Source organism: Heterocephalus glaber, unplaced genomic scaffold, assembly GCF_053883595.1.
Source record: "Heterocephalus glaber isolate CG9 unplaced genomic scaffold, H.glaber_assembly_v1.0 deba00000281, whole genome shotgun sequence".
NCBI classification, from domain to species: Eukaryota; Metazoa; Chordata; class Mammalia; order Rodentia; family Bathyergidae; genus Heterocephalus; species Heterocephalus glaber.
In genome coordinates, this window is record NW_028258139.1 from 12,464,456 (window position 1) to 12,486,482 (window position 22,027).

Consider the following 22,027-nt stretch of genomic DNA (forward strand, 5'->3'; position numbering starts at 1 on the left):
ATTCCTTGGAGGGGATCTTTGCTTCTAGTGAAGCACTGAAGTCATGCAGTGGGTGTGCTGGCTGAGGGTAGAAGGGCAGGGCACCAGAGCCTGGGAGTAGCAATGATTAACATGAGCGAGGGGGGCGGACAACCGGGCTTGGGAACTCAGGAAGAGGGGTTTGGAGGAGGGTTATTAGTTTCAAATGCCATGCAGAGGTGGAGAAGGATGTGGCACGTAGGGAGCCACCCACAACTTTTCTAGAACAGCGGTGTCAGGGTCTGTTTGCCAAGCTGTAGAGGCTTAAATAGGCAGAGGCCAAAAGACCAAAGCCCTCTCAGGGAAGGGGTGAAAAGTTTGTGCCTGATGATGCACAGAGAGCAGGCCAGGCAGGGAAGGCGAGGTGCAGGTCTGTGACAGGGGTAGGTCATTGCAGAGGTGAGTAGGCACTGAGCACACGTGGAAAACGTCTGCCTTGGACAGGAAGGAGCACAGCCTTCTCCAGGACCAGAAGGATGTTATAGGGAAGGAAGAGGAGCAACAACCAGCAATGTTTCATCACCTGCTTACACCTTGTAACTTCACCAACATACTACATTGTGTCAGCCATAGACTCCTGTGGCCTCATCCTGGAAGCTTCCTGCCCCCTGAAATTCTCTACTTGGTAGCTCCAATACTGCCCACTGCCCACAGCTTCCCATTCTTCCAGCTCCTCTCTCCTTCCTGTCACCACACAGCTCTGTAGTCTTTTTTGCTTTCCTGCCTCTGGCCACTGACTCAGTCCCTATACTCAGGCCTAGCTCACAGTTGTCATTTCAGCTACTGTTCTGCAAACTGCAACTTCTTTGCCTGTACTTCTATTTCACCCTACTCTCTACATCTCCAACCCAAGGGCTTCTGTCACATCCCAACAATTCCTAGACCTTGGGTTTCAGTCTTAGTTCTTCTTCTCAGATTCTAGATGTGGGTTGTCAGTTGCCTTTCGGCCATCTCTAATTGGAGAGTAATGAGGGAGAAAGAAGGGGAGCTAATGGTGAGGGCTGGGGGAAGCTCAGGTCAGGGATGGAGTCAGGGTGGGGAGGCTGAGGGTTAGTGACATGTTGGACCCAGTAGGGCAGCACATTTGGATCCCAGAGCTGGGAAGTTCTTAGTCTATGATGCTGCTTGGAAGTTTGGTTGAGGGGAAGAGTGTGGGTAGGGGCTCCTACCATCAGGTGAGTGGGACTGGGGCCTAATTTTGCACTTGCATCCCTATTGTCCTGTGTGCTCATCTTCCCTTCACCTGATGGGGTCAGTGTTCCCCAAGTTCATTACTACAGGTATGTATGTCCTCTTTCCATGATTTCCTGAGACCCCAGCACTCTGAATCTCTCCTCTCTGCAGAGCCTCATGCTCCCCTCCCTGCTGTCCTTGAACCCAGCCTCTCATAGTTACCCTGGTGTTGGGCAGGGCCTGTTGCCACCTTGCCAAGCCCGTTGGTGAGCCCGCTGATGTTAATGCTGCCCGCCTGAGTCTTGATCGCAGACCTGAGTTCTTGATTCTCCTGAATGAGCCACACCAGCTTCTTTAGTTCCTCATTCTCTCGAACCAGCTTCTCTATTTGATGCCGAAGCCCTTCATAATTGGTGAGTAGAGACATACTCCAGGGCAGCAGAGAAGGTGCAGCCCACAGGAGGGCACTGCACCTGGATCGATGCCCAGGGCCCCGGGCCTTGCCCAAGAGGAAAGAGGGCACCAGAGTCTACAAGGCTGGCCCAGTGGGTCCTGGCTATTGTGAGGTCAGAGGCTGTCTCTCCTTGGCCTCTGCTCTAAAAGGCTCAGCTCTCTATGCCACTGGGCCAGTACATAGGCCCTGCCTTGCCTTGGAAAATCCTGATCCCTTGTCTATCTGGCCAGCTTCACTTTTGAGGTACTTGCTTTGCAAAGCCTCCATTCTCCACTGCAAGCTAATCTCTGTCTGCTCGGCAGGTGCCCTTTCCTTCGATTTTAGGGATGCCTGGATTTAACTTGCCAGCCTTCTTATGAGGATGCTTTGCCTTGGATATCTGGACACTGGCCCATGATTTCTTCTGATCCCAGGTACTTAGAGTCCTTCACTAGCTGCTGGCCCAGGGGTCCGTCATCTAAGAACCTGGCATCTGGCTTTCTTCAGCTTTGAGTTTCCGTTTCTGGTGACTCAGGTTCTCCTATTCTGAATCCCTGGTGGTGCTTCCTATGCTTCTGGATCTCTGCTCCCCAGATCCTTGAATTTTCCTGACAGTCCTTCAAGAACCCGAGACAGCATTGCTCATCTGGTTCTAAGAACTTAGGACTCCGGGTCTTCAGGGTACTACTCCCTTTTCTTAGGGCTATCTAAGGAGAACTCCATGGGCCTGACCTTAGGAGTCAACAGAGGTCGTATCCTCAGGACATCTACTGGCTCTGCTCCTGTGGGTATCTGCTCTCAAAGCTCTTCATGGGGCAGGAAGAGAGGGTGAAGTCCAGAAATAGGCTAGTGGGCAGACTCCTGGTAGAGGATGGAGATGAGGAAAGGGGAAAAGGCCAGCCAGGGCTGGAGTCAGTCTGAGTTCAGCATTCTACTTGGACCTCACAATGGGGCCCTGCTCCCCTTCTCTGATGACCGAGATTGTAATCCTGCCTGAGTTACTCTGGCCTCAGGGAGCAGAGTGCCTGGGGTTCAGGGCTGAGTTCTCTTTATTCTCCTTTCTAATTTGAGTAGCCAGGCATGGTGGTGCTCACCTGTAATCCCAGCACTCGGAAGGCTGAGGCAGGTGGATTGCCTTGAGTTTGAGGCCAGCCTGGATAACATGGTGAATTCAAAGTCAGCCTGAGTTACAGAGTAAGATCTTGTCTCAAAAAACAAAACAAGACGAAAACCTTTTCTAACTTGATAGAGTATCTCTGCTGGGCTTTTTCCAGCATACGAAAATGAGTTTATCTTACTCTTATCCCACCATTGGCCTCTCTTTGGGTTGATATCATGTGCTATAGCTATATATTATGTGTCCATTTCAATAATCTCTGGTGCTCAGGTGTTTGGTCAAATGCTAATCTAGACATTGCTGTGAGGGCATTTTGTAAATATAATTAACATTTATAAAATGCTGGCTTTAAGAAAATAACCTTCAATCATATGGGCAGGCCATATCCAATCAGTTGGATTGAAGAGCAGAAAATCTTGAGGGATTTTTTTGGGAGAAGAAGGAATTCTGCCTGAAGACTGCAACATAGAAATTCTGCTAGAGTTTCCACCCTGCCCTACAGACTTCAGACTTCCTGGCCCCCACAATTATAGTGGACCGATTCCTTAAAATAAATATCTTAATATAAAATAACTATGACTTATACACCATCTCTATTTCCCTCTGTAGAACTGCTTCCACAAATATATATTATATATATTAAAAATATATAATATATAATATATATTAAAAATATATATAATATATAATATATAAAACATATATATATAATCGGGCCAGGGATTTAGCCCAGTGGTTCCACCCTCTGCCTCGAAAGCGCGAGGTCCTGAGTTCAATCCCCAGTACTCCCTGCCCCCCCAAAATATATATGATTTTATGGTCTCATTGACTGTGCCAGCCATTATGTTAGGAACTAGGGTTTCTCATAAGCAGGCACTGTCCCTTATCCACCTTATGGTATAGTGGGGAGTGGCTGTGAACTGAATGATCACAGTGGTAAATGTCAAGTCACCCCCATGATGACTGTTGCCTAGGGGAGACATACAGTGCTGGGAGAAGCATATGGGTGGTTTAGGTCCAGGTAGGCCAAGAAGTGACAATTGAGGTGATTCAAGGAAGAGCATCAGCTGTGGGAAGAACATTCCAGGAGAGGGAACAGGCTGTGCAGAGGCCGTGGGGGAGTGTGCTCTGGTAACAGAACTGTGGGAATGGTAGAACTGAGAATGAGGAGAGTAGATGTTTGTGCTGGAGAAGGTGAAGAGTCTGGTGTGCGACAGGGGCTGACACTGACTTTCATCCCAAGGGCTGTCTTAGGGAGGGGAGTGGGCAACAAGTTGGAGGGAAAGTAGCTGCTGAGTGGTGCATAGTGCCACAGCAGTCACCCAAGCAAGTAAGTGACAAAGGTAGCCAGGATGCTGGTGGTGCTGGGCGGGTGGAGAAGGTGGACAGGGCTAAGTGGTTGGTGGTATGGGATGGAATGGCCTTGATGATGGCTTGGATATGGGGATAAGGTGAGGATGAAGGCAGCGATGGCCTTGCAGTTTCTGGCCTGGGTGGTGAAGCCACTGGTTATACCAACACAACAGGGAGGAAGACCAAGTTTAAAGCAGTCATCCTGAGCCAAGTGTCGGTGTGCTGCTGAGATCAGGAGGTCAGGGAGATATGTCAAGGAATCAGGAATGCTTTGGTTTCCTGTTGTGCATTTTGGAACCATCAGTTTCTGAGTGGCAACTGAAGCTGTACAAGAGGATGAGGTCACACAGGAACAGAAATAAATGAGAGAGGGCCGGGGATTTAGCTCAGTGGTCCGGCCGCCTGCCTCTCAAGAGCAAGGACCTGAGTTCCATCTTCCATACCAAAAAAAGAAAAGAAATAAATGAGAGAACAGGTGGCCCCTTGTGCCTTAAAGAGCCAGAACAAGACTGCAAAGGCCATAGAGTGAAAGGCCTTTGGGGATGGGCAGAAGACCTACGGAGATGTTGGGGACACTACACACAGAGGATTTTTTTTTTTTTTTGGTACCGGGGATTGAGCTCAGGTCCTTACGCTTGCAAGGCAGGCGGTGGAACCACTGAGCTAAATCCCCGGCCCAACAGAGGATGTTTTTGTTTTGTTTTTGTTTGTTTGTTTGGTTTTTTTTTTGGTACCACGCATCAAACTTGGGTTCTTGCACGGCGAAACCACTGAGCTAAATCCCCGGCCCCACCAGAGGATGTTTTAAGGTTAGGAAGGTGATTTAATGATCAGATGAGATGGGACTGAAAAATGCATCAGCCCTGGGGACTTGGAAGTCATCGGTGACACACCAAACAGTTTGAGTGGAGTGATTTGACTAATTCCAGATCAGTGACCTTGACGAGTGAGTGGGAAGGTAAAGCAGAGGTGAATACATAACCCTTCCAGGGGCTTGGCTGTGCAAAGAAGAATGTGGGCAGAGCTGAGGCAGATCCTTCTTTCACCAGCCCCTTCCTCTCTTGGAGACTGGTGCCAGGGAAGAAGGTGGGCCTTGCAGCCTTGCCACCAGGCTTCCAGCCTCTCGTTAGAGTCACAGTACACAGAGGTGCCCCTAGAATGTTGAGCTGCAGTCGCTTTCCTATCTGTACTCACATGCATCTTCCTCTTCATTCCAATTTTTTTCTTTTCTTTTTTCATTCCTCTCTCCCTCCCTTCTTTTTTTTTTTTTTTCTCTTTCTTTTTTAGTACTGGGGATTGAACCCAAGGGCTTCACACTGTGTTGTGGTTTGGGTCTAGATGTCTCCCCAAAGCCTCATGCAGTCATAGGTGGGGCCTTTTCAAAGGTGGCTGAATCTAGAGTGTGTGATGCTGGGATTCAGGCCATGTGATTACTAAACCAGTATACTGATTTATTTGGCACCACCCTAATCCCAGTTGTCCAGATAAAATAAAGGGGTAGAAAGATACTGTTAAAATTCCCTTGTTGCTTTTGCTACCATGTGGATGCCACGAACTGTTTCTCCTCTGTCACACCCTCTGCCATGTGCCACTCTGCCTTGAAGCTTGCCAAATTTGGAGCCAGTCAATTACAAACTGTGAGCTAAATAAACCCTTTCCTCTTTAACTTTGGGTGTTGGGTATTTTGTCTCATTAACGAGAGAGAAGCAACTAACACACTCTGAGACATCCCCTGCCACCTACCTTATTTTTTGAGACAGAATCTCTCTGAGTGATTAAGTTGCCCATACTTGGCTTGAACTTGGAATCCTCCTGCATTGGCCTCCCAGAGTGCTGGGATTACAGATATGTGCCACCACTCCTGGCTTGCAATTTTCTTTTTCTTTCTATTTTTTTTTTTCTTATCAATAAGTTTGTTGTGTTTTATGTACAAAGTGCCCTTTGTCATCCAAACTTAGTGGGTTTGAGTTTGGGATAAAGAGTAGGGAAAGTTTGGAGAACAATTCATCCAAAAGTTAAACCACATCCATTTGTATCAAGTGTGTGCGTGCGTGCGTGCGTGTGTGTGTGTGTGTGTGTGTGTGTGTGTGTGTCTAGGGGACGACAAGAGCCTGGGTAATGGATGGGATTGGGTTTCCCTGTGTTGGCTTCATTCCAGCTCATCCAGGCCCTGGGACAGCATTACTTGGGAGCAAGCCCAATTCTTGACTGGGCTGGTCAGGCCCGTAGGAATGACAAGAATCTCCCAGTTTCCACTCAGGGTTTGCATTTTGTTTTTTGGTTTTTTTTGGTCTCTGGGATCAAACTCGGGTCCTTGAGCTTGTGCAGCAGCAGGGTTTGCATTTTTCACAGACATCTTAGGAACTTACTGCAAATGAACGTAGGTGTTGTCCCACTTCCCTATGCTGAGTCAAGACTCCTTCTGGTCTTGGGTCACTACTTTTTATACAATTTGTCCCTATTCAAATTTGCTTCATTAGATTCAGCTCAGCATTCCAGCTTAGTGAAGACTTCAAGGGTCTTTGTTTTCCTCTTGGCTTAAGATTCTCTGCATGTTTAGCAAGCTTCCTTCTCAAGCCATCTTTCCAGGGCAAAAAGTTACTGAGCACTGGATCCTCAAACTTGAACCCTCTGTCTATCTCCCCTCTACCTCCACCCTTTACCTCCCTGAGAGGCACATCAGGAAGCAATCATATTCTGAATATGGCCAATGCAATACTAGCAATACTGGCCATGTGACCGTTTGCTTCATTCCTGCCTGCTGTGACCACTTTTAACATTGTGGTCTGCCAGTATGTGGTCACATCCTGTTACTGCCAAGGAACTCCTGGGAGGGGATTGTCCAGTCTGCACTCCCACAGATTCAGTTGGCCCTTGGCTGCCAATGCCCTCGTGATGGCCACAGTGACTCCTCTGTAACCTTTTCTACTTCAGGCAATGAAAAAGAGCCATAGCTGACATTTATTGAGTGCTCATTGTATGGCAAGCACTGTTGTGACAGTCCTAACAACTTGCAAGGCAGATTCATGGGACAGGTATGACTGGGTCTCCAAGCTGGGTATGGTGTTCATGCCTGTGATCCTAGCACTCATGATGCTGAGGGAAGAGAATCATGAGTTTGAAGCCAGCCTGGGCTGTGTAGTGAGTTTACAACCAGGTTGAGCTACATAGCAAGACTGTGTCTTAAAATAAACAAAATCCTGGGTGTTCATAATTCATTCTCCCATCTGTGAAGGTTAGGGGTTAGTGCAGGCATGATAGTCTCTGACCTGCTCTTTGGGCCTCTAGCCCATCTCTTATACCACAATCTCTCTGCACAACTGCCAAGGAGAGGGGGTGTCATTCTGAAGCCCCATCAGGATCTAGGCTTTACCCATAGAGAGACTCAGAGTGACATTCTAGGAGGCCAGGAGCCACATAATATCCTGCTCTGTGTGTCAGAGCCCGATACAGGCCTGGTATATAGTAGGTGCTCAGTAAATGTATGGATGCATCGGTGTTTAAAGGTTTTCTTTCTTTTTTCCTAAAAGAGTCATACCAGACAATATTACATTGGCTAGCAGTTGAAACAGACAAGGTGCTAACTGGCTCCTGAGTATCTGAGAAAGCCCATATCCCTTTGAATCTGGAAGGCTTGGGAAAGCAGGTAGCCCCAGGAGAATGGGGGTCTCTGCTTGTCCTTCCAGGCAGGATCTCTAAGGGAGGCCTCAATGGAAAGGACTTGGCTAGAAGTAGTGACCTCTTGGAGTATGACCTTGGTCATCAATGCCAGGTGTCATCCAGTTACCCCTCATGAAGGGATCAGGGCTAAATGCCAGGGCAGAGACTAGAAGGGCTCTCATCAGGCTTTGGAGCTTTGGTAATTTCCCTGTGTCACTGGTTTTTCACTGCTTTTTACCAAGCATTGTTTGGGGGGCAGCAAAGGTGCAGAGCTGAGAAGACCAGCATTCAGACTAGGAGCTGAAAACCATGATGCACTGGTGGCACAGTCACCCATGAGAGAAGAGCAGACCAACGCTGAGACCTGCCAGAAGTGTACATCTGGGGTTTTAGACCCTCAGATTTAGGCTATATAATAGATTACCAAAGACTGTGCAGCTTAACCAACCTTTATTTCTTATAGTTTTAGAGGCTGAGAAGCTCAAGATCAAAGTGCTAGCAGAGCTGGTGTTTCCCTGGGGAACAGATGGCTGCGTTTTTGTGTGTCCTCACATGGGGGGCAGGGAACAGGAAAAGAGAGAAGCAAGGACACTTGTCCCATTCATGAGGGCTCCACCTTCAGGAACTAGTCACCCCACAGGTCTCACCTCCTAACACAGTAACCTTGGGGATTAGGATTTTGGAGGTACACAAATATTTCAGTCCATAGCAAACTCCAAAGTCCCAACCTCAGACCCATGTTGCCCCCACCTGACTTCCCTTTAGCTCCTGCACCTTCAGACCTCAATTTGTGTGCTGCCCCCATCCCCCCACCAAACCTCTGTCAGTCCCCATCAGACCTGCCACTCTTCCTTCAGCCACAGCACAGGAGAGTTATAAGCCCCAGCTCAAAATTTTCTTGCTGTGCTTATTTCCTGTCTGCAGAGCAGGGCTAACAATGCCCCTTCCGCCCACTGTTGTTACATTAGATGAGGTAATGCATGGGAAACAGGGCACTGCCTGGCACACGATAAAGCTAAATGCATTCTCATCAGCCCATAAATCTGGAGAAGCTGGCCGACACTGGCACATTGTGGATCCCAGAGGATGCAGCAGGAAATAACCAGGCATGTGGAACCCAGGCCCTTTCTCTCTCTCTCTGGCTGTTTATATTGCTGGGAACTGCTCGGTGCAGCCAGGCTAGAAGCTGACAGGAGCACGGGGCTCTGTTCCCTCCCTGGGGTGCTTACAGGAGGTCATGGATTTGGGAGCCGGGGTGGGGTGGGGGGGTGGGGGTTGGGATCTGACAGGCCTGAGCCAAGGTATGGCTGTTTAGCCAGGCACTGTGTGACCCTCTCTACGCCCCAGTGTCTTCCCTTGCAGCATGCTGTCTATGGTTGCTGTGAGGACCATGTGTTCAGCTATTTCTCTAAAGCAGGCATGGAGCAGTTCAGGGAGTACAGCAAAGGCCCTGCTTCTGTGGGGCTGAATTTGGGAATATGGGCAGCGACAGATAAAGGGGTGATAAATGTAAGGGAATGTACATCCCGAGGAGGGATAAAACGGGGCAGAGAGATCAAGAAGTTGTGGATTGTTTTGGCACAGGGTGGTCAGGAAGGCTATCTTGACAAGATAATGTTTGGGAGGAGACCTAAAAAATGAAATTGAGAATAATACTAGGGACTGAACTCAGGGCTTCACACCTGGTAGGCGAGCACTTTACCACTTTACAAGAACCTTACTGTTCCTTCTTTTGCTGTACTTTGAGACAATGTCTTGCTAAATTGCTCAGGGTAGCCTTGAGCTTGTGATCTTCCTGCCTCAGCCTCCCATGTGTAATTGGGATTATAGGCATGTGTGCCACCATACCCAGTTTAGTTTATACTTTTCTAATTCAGCCAAAGTTAATTGAATCTCTGAAAGGATATGTGAGAAGCTGGTAACACTGGTTCATACATGAGAGAACAAGGAGGGAAATAAGAATCAGACAGACTTTTTTTTTTTGAGTCAGGGTCTCACTGTGTATGTAGTTCAGGCTGGATGTAGCCCAGGCTGACCTTGAACTTGCAGGAATCCTCCTGCCTCAGCCTCCTGAGTTATGAGATTACATGTGTGCGACACCACCCCACCCAGCTCAGATACCCCACCCACCACTCCCAGTACTGGGGATTGAACTCAGGACCTTGGACTTGCCAGGCCTAAGTGTGTCGGCACTGAGCTAAATCCCTGACCCTTCAGATAGTCCCTTTACAATACATTTTTTACACTTTTTGAATTTGAACCATATCAACATATTATTAATGACAAAACAAATATATGCCATTAAAATAATAAATAATGTTAATATCTCAATTCTTTCCCCCAAATAATATAAGAACTTTAAATGTGTTAATCCCTCCCAAAGTCTTTTCCATTTACATGTTAATATTGTTGAATATGTTATTTAGACAGTAGTACAAATGTTTCCAGAATAGCTGTTATCACTTTTAGTTAATAATGATCCATATTTACCTAGGCATTCTATAGATATACTTGTTCAGAATTGTAGCTTGCAACCGGGCATATGTGTTCTGATCCTCCTTTCTCTATTTTTCTTCTTTTTCTTTTCCCTTTCTTCCTTTCTCTCTTTCTCTACATTTCTAGCATTTTTCTTTCTTTCTTTTTTTAAATTTTGAGGCAGGGTCTTGCTAAGTTGTTAACTTACCTAGGCTGGGCATGAACTTGTGATTCTCCTGCCTCAGCCTCTTACTGAAATATAACTTTTATGTATTGTAAATTAAATTTAAAGTTTTGCAATTAAAGTTCTGTGAATGATTAATTCTCATAGTCTTTTCACCTAAATCTTAAATCTATAGGTGATAGATTTTTTGAGTCTTGTTTACCACATAATGGTTTTGTTTTGTTCTCTTCAACTGGCAGTTTGCTGACTATGGGATTCTGGGTTGAAAATTGCATCCCCCTCCTCTAGCTATGATTGTTGATGTCTCTGTCAGTCTAATTGACTTTGTATGTAGTTTACCATTTCTTTCTATTTGTGTCTTGGTAGTATGTAATTGATTTTTTGGTTGATCTTATATTCAGACATCTTTGCAAATTTACTTGCTAATTTGAACAATGTATCTGTAGGTTAGTTTGGATTTTCTATTACATGATCTTTATGTTTGCAAATAATGAGAACTTCATTTCTTCTAATGTTTATACCATTTCCTTTATCTTTTGTTGCACTGGTTATATACAATGCTGAGTAGAAGAGGTAATAGATATACCTTTATCTCATTTCCAAGCTCAAGGAGAAAACTTTCAATAATTTGCCATTAAGGGCCGGGGATTTAGCTCAGTGGTTCTGGTGCTTGCCTCACAAGCACAAGGTCCCGAGTTCAATCCCCAGTACAAAAACAAAAACAAAACAAAAAACCAAATAATTTGCCATTAAATATGGTGTTTGGTGGCAGGGTATGGTGGTGTACACCTGTAATCTTAGCAATCAGGAGGCTGAGGCAGGAGGATTGCCATGAGTTCAAGGCCAACCTGGGATACATTGTGAGTTCAAGGCTAGCCTAAATTACACAGGGAGACTCCATCTCAAAAAACCAAAAAAAAAAAAAGAAGTATGGTGTTTAGGCTGAGTGTGATGGCACATGCCTACAAATCCCTCTGGGAGGCTGAGGCAGAAGTATTCTAAATTTGAGCCCAGCTTGGGCAATTTAGCAAGACCCTGTCTCAAAATAAAAAATAAAGGGGGGATGGCAGGGGATTCTGAAGGTCCTGGGTTCAATACCCAGTACTGTAAAAAAAAAGTTTGGTGTCTGTTGTAGGAGTTTTGTTGATATTACTTGTCAGATTAAGGGAGTTCTCATCTATTTCTAACTTGAGAAGAGTTTTTACTGTGGATTAGTAGTAGATGTTACCAAATGCTTTTTTGACATATGTTAAAATGATATGATTCCCCTTTTTTTTCTGTTAATATATTTGTATCATTGATTTTTTTTTTCTGTTCTGGGCTCTGGGGATTGAACCAAGGATGCAGTACTACTGAGCCACATGTTCAGTCCTTTTTATTTTGTGTTTTTTTTAGTTTAAGTTTTTTTTTTTGGTACCAGGGATCGAACTCAGGTCCTTGTGCTTGCACGCAGGCGGTGAAACCACTGAGCTAAATCCCCAGCCTATTTTGTGTTTTGAGACTAGATCTTGCTAAATTGCCCAAGCTCAACTTGAACTTGCAATCATCCTCAGCTTTCTGAATAGCTAAGATTATAGGCATGTGGCATCATGCCTGGGACAAACTGATTTTTTTAAGCAAAACATTTATTGGTACATTTTATTTATTTTGCAGTACCAGGGATCAAACTCAGGACTTTGCACTTGCCAGGCAGGCATGGCACCACTGAGCCACGTTCTCAACCCTTGGTACATTTTAGATATACATAATGATAACATTCATCATAGGGAATTTGTGCCTGTACATGACATATCTTGCTTCTTTTTTCCCCATTCCCCTCTCCCTTCCACCCTTCTTCCCCTCGTTTGCAAAAGCTTTGTTTGCATTTTTTCTTCTGTTTTCACTTTTTTCTTGTCCCTTCTTTCCTTTTCTCCTCCCTCTTCCCTTGTTCCCCTTCTCACTTGAACATTTTTCTTCCCATTTCCCAATATCTATTATACATTTTGGTCCTTATTTCCACTTTCAGTTTCTCACCCCAGAAAAACAGTGTGGTGTCCGATTTATTTCACTTGAGTATGGTCTCAAGTTCCATCTATTTAGCTAGAAATGTCTCAAGCTAATCTTTCTTTATGGCAGAGTAGTACTCTATTGTATAAAAAAACCACATCTTCCTTATCCATACATCAGTTCATGGACATTTGGGTTGTTTCCAAGATTTAGCTATTACAAACTGTGCTGCTGTAAACACGGGTGTGCATTTATCGCTGTGGTATGATGCTTTTAATTCTTTTGGGAAGATATCAAGAAGAGGAATAGTGGTTGAATGGAACCTCTAGTTTTACTTTTTTTTTTTTTTAGTACCAGAGATCAAACTCAGGACCTTGAACTTGCGAGGCAGGTGCGGCACCACTGAGCTAAATCCCTGGCCTCCTACTTTTAGTTTTTGAGGAATCTCCACACTGATTTCCACAGTGGTTGCACCAATCTACACTCCTACCAACAGAAGAGAAGATTTCCTTTTCCTCCACAGCTCCTCAGCATTTACAAACTGATTTTTGAGTATTAAAAATCACTTTTCCTGAATGAACCTCACTTGATCAAGATGCACTATCCACTTATATATCACTAGATTTGATTTGCTAATATTTTGTTTGGAACTTTTACATGGACATTCATGAGTGATATTGGCCTGTAATTTTTTTTTGTTGTTGTTTAATGAGCTTGTCAGAATTTGGTGTCAGTGTCATGTCGGGTGTATTAGTTTGCTAGGTCTGCTGTAACAAAGTACCATAAATGGAATAGATTAAATAACAAAAATTTATTCTTCACAGTTCTGAAGCTGAAGGTCTAAGACCGAAGTGTCTTGGGGACATGCTTCCTGAGATGGTGTGAGGGAGCATCTCTTCCAGGTGTCTCCCCCAGATCCTAGTAGTTCCTTGGCTTATGGCAGTGTGACTGATCTCTGCACAGCATTCTCCCCATTTTATAAGGACACCAATCATATTGGATTAGCAGACCACCCTACTCATTGTATGACCTCATCTTTTAATTATATCCACAAGAACATTATTTCCACATAAGGTCACATCCTGAGGTGAAGGGCATCAGGACTTCACATAAATTTAGGAGGGACACAATTTAACTCATAATGCTGGGCTCACAAAATGACGTAGGAAGTTTTATGAAAAAGCAAACCCTGGGCCGGGGATTTAGCTCGGTGGTTCCAGTGCCTGCCTCGCAAGCACAAGGTCCTGAGTTCAATCCCCAGTACCGAAAAAAAAAAAAAAAGAAAAAGCAAACCCTTTTTGTGTGTTTTACTAGATTATGGGTTGTCTTACTGTGTTTGGAAATATTCAAGTATTATCTCTTCTGTATTCTTCTTCTGGGGATCAATTTATGTGTATTTGTGAACTTTTTTCTCTATTCTTTTTATCTTTTATGAGTTTAGATATTTTCTATTAACCTGTCTTCCAGTTCACTAACATTCTTTTCTGAGTTGTCTAATAGGCTCTTAAACCCATCTTTTGAATTTTTAGTTTTGGTTCATTGTATCCTATCCATTAAAGAACCTCAATTTGGTTCTTTTTATAGAATCCAATTCTCTGGTGAAGTTCTCTATGTTTCCTTCCATTTTTACTTGTATTTTCTTTAAGATAGTGATCAGGGCTGGGGATTTAGCTCAGTGGTTTCGCTGCCTGCTGCACAAGTGCAAGGACCTGAGTTCGATCCTGATACCAAAAAGAAAAAAAAAAGATAGTGATCATATTTTATTTATTTATTCATTTGTCTTTGAGACAAGGTCTCATTATGTAGTTCAGGCTGGCCTTGAACTCACTATTTAGCCCAGGCTGGCCTCGACCTTGTGGTGATCCTTCTTCCTCAGCCTTCCTAGTCCTGGGATTATAGGGGTGTGTCACCGTGTCAGGCACAATCATAATTATTTTAAAGGCCTTATTTGCTGTCTCCAATCTTTGAATCACTTGTAGGTCTGTTTTCACCATCTTATTTTTCCTTTTAGTTTTCAGTCAATCATATTTTGAAATGGCTTGTAATTTTTAATAGATGACAGATGTATCTACAACATTGCAGCGGTTCTAGATGATTTTTTTAATGCAAAAAGAATTCATCTTGATTGGGTACAATAACATATGCCTGTATTTTCAGCTATTCAGGAAGCTGAGGCAGGAGGATTGCAAGTTCAAAGTCATCTAGGCAACTGATCAAGAGCCTTTCTCAAAATAAAGTTTTTGGGGCTGGGGATGTGGCTCAGTGGCACCATGCGTGCCTGGTAAGTGAAGGTCCTGAGTTTGATCCCTGGAACTACAAAAAAATAAAGTTTTTAAAAGGTCATAGTTTAGTGGAAGAGGTCTTACCTAGTATGTCCAAGGTCCTGGGTACAATCCTCAGCATGAGCGTGCGCGCGTGCGCACACACATACACACACACACACACACACACCACCTTGCCTCCTGCCAGGCAGACAGTGCTTGGTCTGTGTTTAACATGATTGCAGAGGAGCCTTGTTCAACCATCTGGTCAGAGCTAAGTGAGGCCTTGGTTGTGGTTTTGCCCAGGGTCTGTCTGGTTCATACTTGCACCAGTTGGAACTTCGCAAGTTTCTAGCCAAGAGGTTGAGGTCTCACCAGGGCTCCATCCTCCGTGGGTCCTGAATGTGAATCTTGGTCTTAGTGCATCTGCTGTCAATCACACAGCTGCACCTCTTCCCTCACAGTTGGTCTCTTTATATTTATTTCTTTTTAAAAATATTTATTTCTTGCATTCCTGCTCAGTTATTAATATTTAAAATATTTTTTGAGATAGGGTCTCACTATATAGTTCAGGCTGGCCTTGAACACTGTGTAGCATAGGTTGGCTTTTAACTCCTGGCAATTCCCCTGCCTCAAAAATATTTTAAAATATTTTATTTAGCAATTTTATGTGTGTAGAACCTGAGTTCAAATCCCAGGTCAGTTTAGTTCACCCTTGCTTGAAATCTCTGAAGGTGTTTAAGCAGGGGAGTGACTTTATCTGGCTACCCTTCAGAAAGTCCCCCTTGTAGGGGTGGGGATTTAGCTCAGTGGTGCTGCTGCCTGCCTCGAAAGCGCAAGGACCCTAGTATGATCCCCGGTACCAAAAAAAAAAAAAAAAAAGTAAAGCGTGAGAGAGGAACTGGCTCTGCACAGTGAGTTTGGGCCAAGTAAAAGAAAAAAAGCAAGATAAAAGTATACCCTGGAGAAAACAGAGCAGGCTATCAAAAGGAAACCCACGATAGCCTTGTTTTTTCAGACAGGATCTCACTATGTAGCTCAGGCGTTCCCCCTACTTCAGCCTCCTGAGTGCTAGGATTACAGGCATGTACCACCACACCTAGGGCTTCTTTGGCTTTGTATGGTTAACTGTGTCAACATTCTCCCATGAAACCCATCCATGTACACCTTGGTTGAATAAGTCAGATTATTGCACATAGAAGGGAGGGCAAATGCACCCCTGGGGAAGCCATGGAGGGTCCTGGTAGAGAGCTAGAAAGAAGTCCTGTAAGGACCAAACTAGGCGACCCAGGGGAGGGTTCAAAGAAGCATTTTGAACAAGAGAGATGCTGCCAGGAAGCCAGGGGTAGTTTATAACAGGTATCTTGATACTTCTTATTTAGAAGGTCAGACTGCAGAAAGACAGAGGTGTCAATTGTGAGCGACAGGAGCCACACAGACTGGCCAGAGTGGGGCACTGCTTGGTCTTTTTTTATGATTTGGACAATGCCTGTTTGGTCTATGTTTATCATGCTTGCAGAGGGATCTTGTTTTTCTCTTGTTCCATCATGTTAACATGAGGGACTTTTCTACTGTCAATGTTCTGTAAAATTAGTTATATTTTAAGCAGGAGAACACCAAGGCCTCTCTATCTGTGGGTGCCAACCAGCTCCCAGCAGCACAGAGGCCTCTATCTATAAGTTCCAGCCAGCTTTTAGCAGCACTGAGGCCTCGCAGATTAGCCAGCTCCTGGCTTTTCTCACCTGAAAATCAATACGGTAACCTCACCATATATATATGTATGTTTAAATATATATATATAAATTTCCACTCAGCTTCAGGCATCAACAAACAGCCGGCACATGCTTGGACTCTTCAATCATTCATTTTCCCCTCAGCTGGCAAAAACGCCCCCAGCACCTTGCCCTAAGCTCAGCCTGATACCTTTGCAGCACTGAGCTGTCCCAAATGCCTCTGCCCTAGAGTTTTTGTTTGTATCTTCTTTTCAGCACATCTCAACCTGTCTTCAGCCTTTCTCCTATATACTCTATTTCTGTCCTTATTTTCCAGAACACAAAGCCAGCTGTGGGTCCTGAGTGGGCTTTACCTGCCTGGCAGGCCCAACCCCTCACTCTTTTGGGCCTTGGCTTTTTCTCCTGCAGTAGGGCCTTTGCTCCAAACCCTGTGACACCCTCCCCCATTTTCTCTAAGCTAAGACTTTGTCCTGGAACTTTTTTCTGGCAAATGCTGCCCTTTCACAGCTTACTGGGCAATGATTCCTGGGCTGCTCCTCCAACCTCCACTAACGTTCTCTTTAGCCTTGTGGCTGGTTTGTTTTCCTGTTTAGAGAACCCAGAGAGGTCTCTGAGGTAGGCCTAAGATGGTTCCTTCTCCTGAAAAGCACACTTATAGCACTTTCAGGCAGCACCCTGCAGGAGGAACTGGACCTGCTCAAGTCACTGCAGAGGGGAGGAGGCCCTGGCAGAGGGGCTGTGAACAGTGGCAGTGCTGCAAGATGGAGCTTGCTCATGGCTCAGGTTGTGCAAGGCTGGGCTGACAGCAGGGCGGCCAGAGAAGCAACGCGCAGATGGCAGGGCCTATGTGCCAGGCTAAGGAATGCAGACTTTATCATGAGGGGACCTGGTAGAGTGTGCTGGCAGGCACATGGAGCTCTGAACAAGGAAGGGGAGGAAGGATGAGAGAGAAGTGGGACAAGATGAAGGAGGGGAACTGCTGTTTCTGGCCTGGGGAGATAATGCAGGAATAGCAGGTTTTGGAAAGGCTGAGGTGCCTGTGGATACTGGGTGGCTCACAGTGTGGGGGTCCCATTGTGAATATGAAGCACTGATGCCAATTAAGCAAGTGCACTAAGAGGCTGACAGGGAGAAGGAACAGCCCTGGGAGAGGTTCTCATGCTAAGGTGGACACAGAGTCCCAGAAGGAAGGCCACAGTGAAAGCCCGTTGAGGATGGGGGAATGCATAGACAGAGCAGGGCTCCAGGCATCAAAGCACCATCTGTAGGGAAAATGGGGATCCAGACAGCTGCTTAGAGCCCAGGGGGCTGTGTGGGTAAGGACTGCAGAGTGTTGTGGTAAGAGCAAAGAGGATTGCAGAACAGGCTAGGCTGGGGGTTCATGAAAGGACCAGGTGCTAGAGTGAGGTCCTGGCTAAGCCCTCAGTCTCTGCACACCTCTGTGTTGGGTGTATTTGAGGCTCTTGGGAGAGGTAGTAAGCAGCTGGCAGGGCTCATAGCTGTGTTGTGCCATTCCTAGGGTAGATACAGTTAGGCCACTTCCCACTGTGACCTTGGTACCATCCTTGAGAGCCTCAGGACTTCTATCACCAGCAATCTCAGGACATAACTTAAAATGGGGCTGGCAAGAAAGAAGGCAAGAGACATAGATACAGGATCAGTTATTGTACTGTCATTCACCTCCACATTTGTGCTTGCCCCGTATTCTTCATTAGCCAAGGGTGCCTGTAGCTCCTCTCTACCTTGTGGAGGAAGTGGCAGTGACAGGAGAGACGAGAAGAAGCAGAGAGCAAAAGGTTCCATTTATTGGAATATTAGTGACAGCAGAACGAGCAGAAGGCTTCCTCCTCCCCTGAAACATGCCATCCTCTCTGCTTAGGGCTCAGTACAGGAGACCCCCACCTCACATGTTCCCAGAAGGCAGTGCTGAGGGGTTGGGAGGGAAAGGGGAAACTATGCCAGGCTGGGGAGCTGGGACAGGAGGAAGACGTGCACCCTCACCTCTTGACTCAATCCCTCTCCCTGGGGCCTGGTGTTGCCCCAGACCCTAGGATGGGCTGGCAGAAAGGGCTCATGCAACAATGAGTGGACAGGAGGTGGCACAGAAATGTGGCCCCGTTGCCCCTTGGCAGGATGAGAGGGCTAGGAGCAGCCATGCTGTGGCCACAGCTGGTCCAAACAGAAATATCTGCTGTGTGTACATACAGGAAGGTTGGAGAGGGGCTCTCTCTGCCCCAGGGCATGCCTGGGAACCAGAGAGACAGAAATATGGTTGGCACTGTCATGCCAGGGAAGGGTCCTGGCTAGCCATGCCTCCTGGGCAGGGCACAGCGAGTTGAGGACCCAGGTTACTCCTTGGCGCGGCCAATGATGGTGAGGATATAGAGGAAAATGTTGATGATGTCTGTATACAGGTTCAGTGCTGCAAACACATACTCCTCCGGGCTTAGGGACAATTGCTTATTCCCCAGCAGCAGCTGAGTGTCCACTGCCAGGAACTGAGGATGACAATGGCAGTGTTGAGAGACAGTCTTGCCACTTGGGTGTCCTCCCCACCCAGGGCCCCCACCTCATCACTCACACAGGTAAAGAGGAGGGCACCCAGCGAGGCGTATACGATCTCTAGGATGCGGTTCCGGATAAAGATGCACAGGAAGGCAAAGATGAAGAGCACCACAATGCTAACCAGGAGCACGCCCATGCATGAGGTGAAGTCATAGCGGGTCTAGGAGGATGCAAGAGGGACAGGAGGCTTCGGGTGCCAGGCCCAGGAAGGCCTCTGGGCCACAGCAGCACAGGCCTGCCCTGGGGGACCCCTCACCTGCATGGAGAAGATGACCACCGTGAAGCAGACAGCTGTGGTGATGCCCACAGCCATGATGACTGCCTCGGTGTTGTAGAAGCTGGCGATCATGCCCACCATGTAGGACAGGCTGATGGTTAGGATCGACTGTGGGGGAAAAAACGGTCACACCCTGCCCTAGGTGTGTGGGCTGCTCCCAGCCCTAACCCATGTTCCCACCCTCCATTGCTCCACTGGCTGGAAGGCTTGGGCTTAAGTTTGGAGGTTACCAGTGCCACAAGATTCCAAGGGTGCTTTCGCCGGAAGTCCCCACAACAGCTGAGGACAATGAGGGAGATGAAGAAGATGGCATAGGAGACATAGTAGGTCCAGACATTCTTCCGGACAAAGCCCTTCACCTCCCCGACAAAAGTGAACACAGCTACCGTGGACAGGGTCACTGACAACTGCAGGGTCAGCACCAGGAACACCTGGGGAGAGGGGGGAGTCAGGGCCCTACCCCCAGCCAGCCCCTCAAGAGCCCCCCAGCCCACAGTCAGGTCCTACCTTTCGGATGAAGGCCTGTCGGATGCTCTTGTCATCCCAGTTGGTGGCAGGGAAGTCCTGGTTGTCATAGTAGGATGGGGGCCCCTCTTCCTGGTAGTTCCCACACTGGGGTGCTAGGGTGCAAGGAACTGGATCAGCTGTCCTGGAGGGAGGCAGAGCCCTGCCCACCACACCTGGATAACCACCACTACTCACAGTCAGGATCCTGTGCCGGGAAAGGCTGTGGTTGTCCATAGGGGTTGGGGGGAAAGGGGCTCTGTGGATATGGGCCCTGTGGGTATCCTCCTTCAGGGTAGGGGGCCTGAGGGTAGCCCCCTTGGGGGTATGGGCCCTGAGGGTAGCCCCCTTGGGGGTAGGGGCTGGGGCCATGGGGATACCCTGGCTGACCATAGGGGGAGGGCTGGAAAGGGGGCTGTGGGTAAGGGGTCCCAGGGTAGGGAGGCTGAACATAGGGGGGCATGGGAGGCTGGGGCCCCCCAGGATATCCAGGGTTGGGGGGAGGGTAGTTGTCCCCAGACACCAAAAAACTCTTTTCATGGGACATGGCCTTGGGTTCTGCCAGCTGCCCCTAGAGTAGAGAGAGAATAGTCTTGAGTCACTGTGGCCTGAATCAAGTCTGTGGCAGGTCCTCTCCCTGCCCACAAACCAGAGGAAGGAGCAGGGACCATGACCTTTGGTCCGAGGTAGAGGTACGGGGAGCCCTGGAGCAATGGGGCCAAAGAAAGCATGGGGGGACCAGACTGGGTGACTCTAGGCCGACCCAGGAGATGGGGGAGGGGAGGGAGGGGAGGGATGGCTGTCAGCCTCGAAAGTCGGGGCTTTGGCGGAGCTTTCTCGCCGCCATCACCAGGGTCACAGCTCTGCTGGGTAGGTACAGGGGGCGCGGCTGGGGACGCGTGGGGGTGTGCCCGGGTCCTCCCCTTCCTATTTTGCCCCTTAAGCAGGTTAAAGAGATCAGAGTTTGAGGCTATTTCTATCTCAGGAAATCCCCAGGCCATCTGTGACCAATGGAGCCCTGATCCCCCTCCCAAAGACAGGGTCGACAGTCCCTCGCTCCCGCGGCGGGAGAAGGCCTGGATTGGCTGCCCGGGTGTCTGCCAGTGGGGTACGCCAGCAACAGCGGGGTGCGGGGGTGTATGGGGGATGGAAGCGACCAGAGGGCGTGCGGGGGAAACAAAGCAGGGATGGGGACACCCGGGATGGAGGCGACGAGGATGGGGCGGTGGTCCCAGGACACGCGCGGAGGGCAGGTGGGCCCTCCCTCCAGGCCTGGGGCACCGGGGCCGCGGGTCCTGCCCTCGCGCAGCAGGCCGCCCCCTCCCTCCTGGTCTGGGCCTCCGCGGCTCCCTGCCCCCACTGCCGCCACCACCTCGGGCTGAGCGGGCCGTGTGCCCTGGCCGGACCAACTGACCCACCAGAGGTGGCCGCGTATGGCCGCGCAGAGCCCGGGACGTGGGGGCGGCCGGCCGACACGGTGGCTGCCGCGGGCCACACAAGCTCCTAGGGTCAGGTCCGGGACTCACCGATCCCGGGGCGCCGCTGCGCAGTGACTCGGTGATGGTCGGTGCGTCCGCACCCGCACCGTGCGCTCGGAGGCCGGCTCCGCGGGGCCTGCGCCTGCGGTTGAGAAGACGCAGAGGGGCCTTGTGACGGGGCGGAGCCCGGTCTTGTGACGTTGCCGGGGGAGGGGCTTATGACGGGCGGGGCGGAGTTTCCGCGCAGAAATCAAAACTGGCTAAGTTCTGTTCCTCCTTGCGGGCCTGCTGGCGGTTTTCAGTGTCCCAGGACCGAGGTCCTACAGCTGTCTCTGGAGGGACAGGATCGGACCTTGATAGCTGAAGACGCCTGGAGGAAGGGATTTGACTCGCTCGCTGTTCAAGGAGTTAGGAAGTTAATTCCTACAGGCAGGATTTGCTGAAGCTCCAAGAATACTCTTCTGGCCTTAAAACACAGCGTTCACTTTCTCTCTCTCTCTCTCTCTTTTTTTTTGGTACCGGGGATCGAACTCGGGTCCTTGCGCTTACGGGGCAAGCGGCGGCGGAAGCACTGAGCTAAATCCCTGGCCCACACTTTCTCTTTTAATCCAAGTCCATCCCAACCCTAGATGTCTACCCGTTTAATTGCCCATTCTGCTAGTCTTGGAGACCAAACTGCCAGGCACCATGTTCTCAAGTCTCGTGTCTTCAAACACTGTTAGCGGCTTGAGGCTGGGTTAACTGCCTGCCTTGGCTCTGGAGATTCTCCTGAGAAGATTCTGACTGCCACCAGCAGGGTTTCCCCCCCGC

At 48.0% G+C, this 22,027-nt stretch overlaps 3 protein-coding genes across 11 annotated transcripts in view; 1 reads left to right on the forward strand and 2 right to left on the reverse strand.

The window, feature by feature from the left end:
- Spatc1 (spermatogenesis and centriole associated 1) overlaps positions 1 to 17,990 on the reverse strand; it is a 41,438-nt gene extending 23,448 nt beyond the window's left edge. For all 5 annotated transcript variants that reach the window (XM_087183711.1, XM_087183708.1, XM_004837788.4 and 2 more), the window contains exon 1: positions 1,414 to 17,990. In XM_087183711.1, coding sequence (XP_087039837.1) covers positions 1,414 to 1,618 — 205 coding nt within the window. In that variant the 5' untranslated portion in view covers positions 1,619 to 17,990. The remainder of the gene's footprint in view (positions 1 to 1,413) is intronic.
- Positions 1 to 22,027, forward strand: part of Parp10 (poly(ADP-ribose) polymerase family member 10) — a 38,666-nt gene that overhangs the window by 5,638 nt on the left and 11,001 nt on the right. The window contains exon 1 of one of the 4 annotated variants that reach the window (XM_087183575.1): positions 20,591 to 20,609. The exons of the other annotated variants lie outside the window; for them this stretch is intronic. The gene's annotated coding sequence lies outside the window, so the exon portion shown is untranslated. Of the gene's footprint in view, positions 1 to 20,590; positions 20,610 to 22,027 lie in introns of those variants that run through there. 4 annotated transcript variants of the gene reach the window in all.
- Grina (glutamate ionotropic receptor NMDA type subunit associated protein 1) lies at positions 18,177 to 21,419 on the reverse strand. 2 transcript variants are annotated; one of them, XM_004837786.3, is made up of 7 exons: positions 21,266 to 21,419; positions 19,938 to 20,310; positions 19,743 to 19,855; positions 19,466 to 19,666; positions 19,215 to 19,343; positions 18,975 to 19,118; positions 18,177 to 18,891 (listed from the first exon to the last, which is right to left on the reverse strand). In XM_004837786.3, the coding sequence occupies exons 2-7, from the start codon at positions 20,284 to 20,286 to the stop codon at positions 18,742 to 18,744; spliced, it is 1,086 nt and encodes a 361-aa protein (XP_004837843.1). In that variant the 5' UTR covers positions 20,287 to 20,310; positions 21,266 to 21,419; the 3' UTR covers positions 18,177 to 18,741. The 2 variants fall into 2 exon arrangements, with proteins under 2 accessions (XP_004837843.1, XP_021106284.1); XM_021250625.1 differs by lacking the exon at positions 19,466 to 19,666.

Bases quoted from the DNA above. Each gene is read 5' to 3' on its own strand.
- Grina (XM_004837786.3), bottom strand. From the start codon at position 20,286: ATGTCCCATGAAAAGAGTTTTTTGGTGTCTGGGGACAACTACCCTCCC. The intron at 19,344-19,465 runs GTAACCTCCAAA...TTTCCCCCACAG, and splicing joins CTTGGAATCTTGTGGCACTG to TCGATCCTAACCATCAGCCT. The intron at 19,119-19,214 runs GTGAGGGGTCCC...GCATCCTCCTAG, and splicing joins TGGTCATCTTCTCCATGCAG to ACCCGCTATGACTTCACCTC.